This window comes from Triticum aestivum, chromosome 1A (assembly GCF_018294505.1).
Source record: "Triticum aestivum cultivar Chinese Spring chromosome 1A, IWGSC CS RefSeq v2.1, whole genome shotgun sequence".
Classification (NCBI taxonomy): domain Eukaryota; kingdom Viridiplantae; phylum Streptophyta; class Magnoliopsida; order Poales; family Poaceae; genus Triticum; species Triticum aestivum.
In genome coordinates, this window is record NC_057794.1 from 340,132,819 (window position 1) to 340,140,403 (window position 7,585).

The window sequence follows — 7,585 nt, forward strand, 5'->3', positions numbered from 1 at the left end:
CTAAAAAAAAGCGGTAAAGATAATCTGGCGAACGTTCGCCAGAAACCAATCCCCAACGTACGCCCCATGGAACGGATGTCAGTTCCTGAAGAAATTTGCCTCAAATAAATGAACTGACAAAATAAATGAACGGATGTCAGTTCCTGAAGCAGTCTGGATGCGAGGCGGCCCCCTAGATCGATGGCGCGGAGCGCCCCATGGAGCCAGCCGCGGGTGGCCAACACAACACTGACAGGCAGATCTAGTCGTCCCATCACGCGCAGATCAACCAACAAGAGGGCATAAACTTGTGTGACCGAAAACACCACATCATGATGGATCCGACCGCGCCCGCACCCCCTTGTCATGGACCCAGAGGCAAGCAGTCCGGGTGCGAGGCGGACGCCTAGATCGATAGCCCGGAGCGCCCCAGGGAGCCAGCCGCGGGTGGCCAACACAACACTGACAGGCAGATCCGGTCGGCCCATCACGCGCAGGACAACCAACAAGAGAGCACAAACTGGTGTGACCGAAAACACCACATCATGATGGATCCGACCGCGCCCGCATCCTCTCGTCATGGACCCAGAGGCAAGCAGTCCGGGTGCGAGGCGACCGCCTAGATCGATGACCTGGAGCGCCCCAAGGAGCCAGCCGCGGGTGGCCAACACAACACTAACAGGCAGATCCGGTCAGCCCATCACGCACAGGGCAATCAACAAGAGGGCACAAACTGGTGTGACCGAAAACACCACATCACGATGGATCCGACTGCACCCGCACCCCTCGTCATGGACCCAGAGGCAAGCAGTCCAGGTGCGAGGCGGCTGCCTAGATCAATGGCCCGGAGCGCCCCAGGGAGCCAGCCGCGGGTGGTCAACACGACAGACAGGCGGATTCGGTCGGCCCATCACACGCAGGACAACCAACAAGAGGGCACAAACTGGTGTGACCAAAAACACCACATCACGATGGATCCAACCGCGCCCGCACCCCCTCGTCATGGACCCAGAGGCAAGCAGTCCGGGTGCGAGGCGGCCGCCTAGATCGATGGCCCGGAGCGCCCCAGGGAGCCAGCCGCGGGTGGCCAACGTGCAACAAACAGCGCGGAGGACATTTTCACACGCAGAGGCTCCCCAGAGATGGGTACTCCAACATTCTTTATAAAAGTATAATAAATACTCCCTCTGTTCCTAAATATTTGTCTTTCTAGACATTTCAAATGGCTACTATATACGAATGTACATAGGCATATTTTAGAGTGTAGATCCACTCATTTTGCTCCGTATGTACTCACTTGTTAAAATATCTAGAAAGACAAATATTTAGGAACGGAGGGAGTATTAGGTTAGTCATCTGCTCATCGTTGCAATTGTACATGAAGCACTTGCAAGATAGTTGTTTATTTCCGGGACTAGGAGTTCTAAAACCTGGACCATGGGATCAAAATAAATGGACGGTGGACAAGGGAAGAGCCGTTTTCCTTCTCAAAATAAATAGAAGCAAAGTGCTTTACATGGAACCATAAGATTCATCAACTGGGGACATCCATGGTGCACAAAAACCAAGCGAGAGATAACATGGTTCAGCTGAATCAAACATCCATGTAGCGAGACAAGCTGACCGACATAGTTGCATCATCCATGCAAACTCAAGTACTTCCAATAACATATTTCTGCTTGATATATAATACCTAGAAATATATGCGTGAAGTCTCACTTCTCAAATCCAGCTCATTACTACTAATCACCCCACAAGTTTTTAGTGCTGCTACCACAACATTATCTCATATATAAGTCTTGCTAGGAGGATGAAAGGGCTTTATCTCCATCGGCATGAGGTAAAGATCTAGCCATCATTGGATAAACCAACGATAGTGAGATCTGCCTTCACAATGCAGCTCGACCCTACAACATAGCCTTTCTTGAGTTTCTTGAGAGCAAGAAAGTTAGGCCAACCCCATCCGCCATCACATATGAAGAGACCTGTGATCACCACAAAAGTAAGATCAACTGTAATCATCATGAGGTTACAAAAACTAGCTGCTTGAATCACACATATCAGTAGCACTGGTACTTGCTAAGGAGAGTTGAACCTGAAGTTTTAGTCAAGTGTTTCCCATTCTTTTGGTTCAGGATGGACAGAGTCATTACAGCCACCTTCTTGGACTCGAGATGGAGCTCATTCGAGGCATCCAGGGATAAGTACAAGCTGAGGCAATCAGTGCTGTACAAGTCACCACGCGGGTACATGCTGATGCACCTGTTGCAAAAATATAATTAGGTACCCGGCAACATTTTATTTACAGAATGTGGTTAGTTATTGAAATCAGAAAGTTGTGGCTGAGCTTGGGTGTAGCCAGCCATCAACTCTGGACACAACTTCATGGCATTACACTTGTACAAAAAATTTAAGCAAACCATGACTACGGTACAAGATAATACAATGTTCCGCAAAAAGAATCTGAGAAAATAACTGATGATATGTGACACATACTAGGACCATACCAAATATATATGTCAGAATGAAATTTCTGTGAAAAATATATCCTAAACAACATAACATATGACCATGACATTTTACGCCAACATAGATTTTAGTACTACATTGTTTCAAATTTGTTCCTGAATTTTGGCACACCGTGATTACAAAACCCCTATACTATTGAAATTGGAATGTGCTACCACATATCTGTAAATATCTGTATTGCATGCTTAGAGATCAAGCTAAAATATCCAGTTGGAATATCTGGAGGACTGGTAAGCTAAAGGATACGTTTAAGCTAAAATGTTGGATAGCACATGCATACCATTTATATAAATTACTTGTGATGTAACTGTCTAGTTGGTAATAGGTGCATACCATTTATGCCCGCCAACTTCAAATGTAGGAGAACGGACACAGTGATCCAAGTCCAGTTCAAGGAAATTGTTCATGTTCCAGGTGTATGTCCCTTTGACGAACCCCTTCTCCTGGACAAAGAGGTTCTGAACTGTGGTAGCCTTCTTCTGAACCACAACAGCCTTCTTTTCAGGAGAGCAGACATCAATTTTTAATATCTCCACAGCAAAGACACAACCATCATCAACTAGAAAAGCAGATGATTTCAGCAGCTTCTTAAGAGGAATCAAGCAATGCTCCTTCGAGTAGAAATTCTTGAAATCAAAGTTGTAGCTAGCTGTGTTTAGATAAAGGTTAGAAGATTAGAGAACAAATAACTTGTACATAAGGTGCAAATATACCAAATTATATATAGCCACCCCCCACTAAAAACAGGTATATACTCCCTCCGTAAAGAAATATAAGAGCGTTTAGATCAATAAAGTAGTTCTAAACGTTCTTATATTTCTTTACAGAGGGAGTATTATCTATATAACCAACCATCACCCCAGTTCAGAAAGCCAGAGAAGATACCAAGATAGTGAACTACATCCAAATAATGTTGATCAAATTTAAAGAGAACATGTGTATGTAGTCCGAATCAGACAAACTTAACGGCAAAAAAAAAAGAATAATTACAAAACGACTTCATGGCAAAAGTAATATTTGATCGTAATGATGAAACCATGGTATTTATATCTCAAACTTATGACACGCAGACTATGGACTCCTAGCTGTAATAGGATGGATGTGCTTGAAAAAATAAATCCATAAGACTACCTTTGCATCCATAGTACATTCCTTTTGAATGGTTGCATATTGACAACTCAAACACCGCATGCACTGTGTGAGCTGGCACCAAGCTTAGTGTGGATGACGCAAGACGAAGGGCAACATATGGAGTTACAGAACCAGCTTCTTTATGCATTAGACTCACTTGCAGGTCCCTGGAAAATGAAATCATGGGAAGAAACCCAAGTCAGTCTAGAATTCATAACTGAAGTAGGAGTGAAGTCTAATTTCTTCACTTCATGCACCGTATCAAGCGTTAGCATCTGACTATTTGTTTATGAGACATATAATGTGTATTAGAAACAAACCATATGGTATTTACATCTAATACATAAACTCTGCAGAGTTTCTTTTGCAATTATGGTACATACCAGTTATAACCAGAGCAGTGAAAAGGGCCAGATGTTGCTCTCTTAGCTCCAGTCTTAAGCATATGAGAAGTCATCAATCCTCCATTCGAAATCTGGAACATGGGTCTTTCCGAAGTCCCGAATCCTCCATTCTGGATCCGGAACAACATGGGCCTTTCCTAGGAGTGCACGAGCTGATGTTTGCACAAGTGCAATAACTCAAAATTACAAAACAAAGAAAGAGAGAACATGCAATGGAAAAATTCATGTGCATGTCGCAGTTCCAATAAACAGGCTACAATATCGGCCACCACAAGAATGGCCAACAACATATAAGTTCTTTATCTTCTGATTATACGAATCAAACTCTTGAATGCAACTATTTGTGATATGTTATTCATGTAACCAAGCAAGGGTAGAACAAGGCAGAAGATACTTGTAGTTTCTTATATATCATTAGTCTGATATATCAACAAGATATCAAGACCAACTAGTTAGCAATCTTGCTAATTTATCAACATGATGGTGATGGCAAGTACTTGTTCAATTCAGAGCTAGGATTTCATATTCTTACCTTGACTTTTGCCAAGGAATTAATGCTGCCAATTGCATCTAAGTTTTAGTTTATAAAACATACAGTCCAATACCAAACATCACGATTGACCAGAGAAACATACATGAACTCTTGCAGTTGCCCATAGATCTGCCCCTTCCTCTTCTCTCCTCCTGTGCAAGTAAGATTAAATCATACCACATCTCAGAGAAAGGTAGCAGATCATGCAAATAGTACTGTACTAATTACCACGGCAGACAAATAATATTATCACGCCATAGTGCAGGGTTAAGAGCATACAGAATCTTCAAAGGTAGAGCCAATCTTGGCCAAAATAACTACCACGGCAAGTGAAAATTATTGCCGGCGAGAAAAATAAAGGAGAGAACAAGAAGCAGAAATCCCTACACACGAGCGGGTCGATTAAAAATCTACGCGCTTTAGGCTTTAGCCCTCGATTGATTACGAAAGAAAGCCAAGAACTTGCAGCGCGAAACCTTGAATCCCTGTTTCGTGAAAAGAAAAGGAAAAACTGCAAGTCTGAAAAACCCTCAAGTCGAGAAGAAAAAGTGAAGAAGAGTAGGATGCGATAATCCGCGGTAAAGAGACTGGATTTCCGACTTCCATGAAGAATCCAGGGAAGGGGGGGGGGGGGGGGGGGGGGGGGGGGGGGGGGGCGGGACCTGGACCTGGATTTGGGGGCAGAATGAGAGTAACTCACAGTGGCTTCCTCGGCGTTCGTCGGGGTCCCGGAGCCGGAGGTGCGAGGGGAGTGGGGTTTTAATCGGGTCAAGGAGAAGGGGATGGCCGCCTCTCCGCGCTCCACAGTCACAAGTCACAAAGAGGAACAACACTTGCCCCTCACTTTCCTCTCCTCTCTCTCTCTCTCTCTCTCCGCCCGTCGCTCCGTTTTCCTCCCCCGGCTCTCTTCTCGCTTGTTAAAGGACTCGGATGCCATTCAGGTGCAAGGTTGCCATTCTTGTGCAAGGCTTACTGAAGCAGACTGACGCGTTCACTGTTTTTACTTCTCTCCTTTTTCCTCTGCTCTCTGTGCTTTGCTTCACTCGGCATAGGAACTGTTGGTGGGTGGTAGCTGCTCTTTTCTTTAAAATAAAGGGAAACTGATAGTGTGAAGAGGAACTCAAATTCGCATTCAACTTGAACCGGGATGCTGAGATTACACATCCGTTCCAGCAATCAGATAAGTTTCCCCTAAAAAGATCAGGTAAGTTAGGCTCACTTTCTTAGTTCATTTGTTTTGATATAGTTTTTCTTAATAATAGCATGATTTTCTTAATAAGTTTTAGGCTTAGATCATCAAACAAAACGCCTCAAATGTTCGCGGACATGTTCGATATCTTACCGGTTGTCCACCGCACTAAGTTTAATATGTTACATGCAAATTAATAAAATTTAAGGAAATGATTGCCATCACCTGACGGATCATGTAAAAAAATTCTGTCGCCTTCCACGATCGATACATGCCCTGTGGGCCTTCGCATGTCTCCACTCCTGAAACGAAGCATAACGTGTTTTTCCCTTTCTCTTCTCAACACACCATTTAGTGTAATGGAGAGAAGTCATTATATAAAGACGTCAAACACTTACTTCATTAGCGGTGTGATACTAAATTTTAGCACCACCAATTTACCATTTTTACATGGGTCTCTTTGAGATTTTAGAAATCGTACTACATTGGCTAGGCCCATTATTTCTAACGCCCCTGCGGCTGCTCCGGTCAGGGCGCAAACGATGACTGCATGGTGTTGTCCCCGCTCGGTCCTTTGCTTGCCTTAGGCCAACTCCACCACGCGACTCCATTCTATCCGCGCGCGTTTTTTTGGGGTAAAATAGACGAATAGCACGACCCAGCGCGCGGCCTTAAACGGACAAATGTTCAGATTCCGTTCGTTTTCGACTCATCCTCGGTTCAAACTTGCGCTCGGTTTGAGATGAAACGGACGCGCGCGGACGGCCTGGACGCATGCCCTTGTCCCTCCCGTGGCCCACCCGTCGGGGACACTAGCAGTCCCTCCGCTCCCAATGCTTCCACGCTCTCTCTCCCGCCCCGCCCCGCCGCCGGCGCCGTCACTATTCTCCGGCCGCCTCCTCACCGCGCAGCCCCCGGCTGTCCCTACCAAACCACGTCTCGACATAGCCGCCACCACGCCCGCGCTTTGGCCGTAGTTTTGACCGTCGATCGAGGTGTTTGGCCGTCACCGTCTTTGCCGGCCGCAGAGGGGAGACGACCGCCGGCGACGTACGACGGCGGCCTCGGCAGCTTTCGACGAGAGCTCCAGAGCGGCTAGTAGCCGGCCGGCAACCACCCCTGTTGCGTCGAGGTGATCATCGCGGCCTCTTCGCCACCACGACTGCAAGGTGTGTTCGACATTTTTTCCAGAAAGGTATGGACAGTGGAGACGAGTTTTTCTTCCATCATTTTCTTTGTCCATCGGATGATTCGTCGTCGGATGATGAAGATCTCGTGGTGGCTGCACTAGTCGTTCACGACCACATTCAACGGCAGCTTCCTCGGTACAGGGGGTCAGTCCCTGGCCGTGCTCCCAACCTGAACCGCAACAGGGAGAGAGGCCACGCCCTGCTCTATGCCGATTACTTTGCCAACACCCTGCTCTTCAAGCCGGATAAATTCCGTCGCCGTTTTCGAATGGTAAGGCATGTGTTCAATCGTATCCGAGAGGGAGTGGTTGCTCATGATCCATACTTCGAGTGCAAGACGGATACCCTTGGCAAGCTTGAATTCTCCGTGATATACGTGATTGGCACACTCATTTGAATCTTCAAAATGACTTGGTAGAGCACGTGTGGGATCACATTGGCAACCAATAGATGTATTGGTCCATTTTATGTTCAGTGTAGACAATTTCGATTTGATTGTAAAACTATTTTAATTTTCAGACAAACATTTGGGTTGTAATATAAAAACTAGTTTTGATGGGAATATGGGCATTTTTGGCCGCGACGGACATGATGGGGCCGCGTGCTGGGCGCACGGCCACCGCTTCTCAGG

At 46.0% G+C, this 7,585-nt stretch overlaps 1 protein-coding gene across 3 annotated transcripts; it reads right to left on the bottom strand.

The window, feature by feature from the left end:
• Positions 1-1,441: 1,441 nt before the first annotated feature.
• Positions 1,442-5,579, bottom strand: LOC123049503 (uncharacterized). 3 transcript variants are annotated; one of them, XM_044472415.1, is made up of 7 exons: positions 5,276-5,576; positions 4,679-4,729; positions 4,023-4,195; positions 3,640-3,806; positions 2,842-3,157; positions 2,075-2,241; positions 1,442-1,964 (listed from the first exon to the last, which is right to left on the bottom strand). In XM_044472415.1, exons 3-7 carry the CDS (start codon positions 4,169-4,171, stop codon positions 1,828-1,830), a joined length of 936 nt encoding a protein of 311 aa, XP_044328350.1. In that variant the 5' UTR covers positions 4,172-4,195; positions 4,679-4,729; positions 5,276-5,576; the 3' UTR covers positions 1,442-1,827. The 3 variants fall into 3 exon arrangements, with proteins under 3 accessions (XP_044328350.1, XP_044328355.1, XP_044328359.1); XM_044472420.1 differs by having other exon boundaries at positions 4,679-4,727; positions 5,244-5,576; XM_044472424.1 differs by having other exon boundaries at positions 4,023-4,727; positions 5,276-5,579.
• Between the last annotated feature and the right edge of the window lie 2,006 nt (positions 5,580-7,585).

Coding starts and splice junctions, on each gene's coding strand:
- LOC123049503 (XM_044472424.1), bottom strand. CDS start 4,171: ATGTTGTTCCGGATCCAGAATGGAGGATTCGGGACTTCGGAAAGACCC. Junction 3,158..3,639: donor AATGTACTATGGATGCAAAG/GTAGTCTTATGG, acceptor ATCTAAACACAG/CTAGCTACAACTTTGATTTC. Junction 1,965..2,074: donor ACACTTGACTAAAACTTCAG/GTTCAACTCTCC, acceptor TGGTGATCACAG/GTCTCTTCATATGTGATGGC.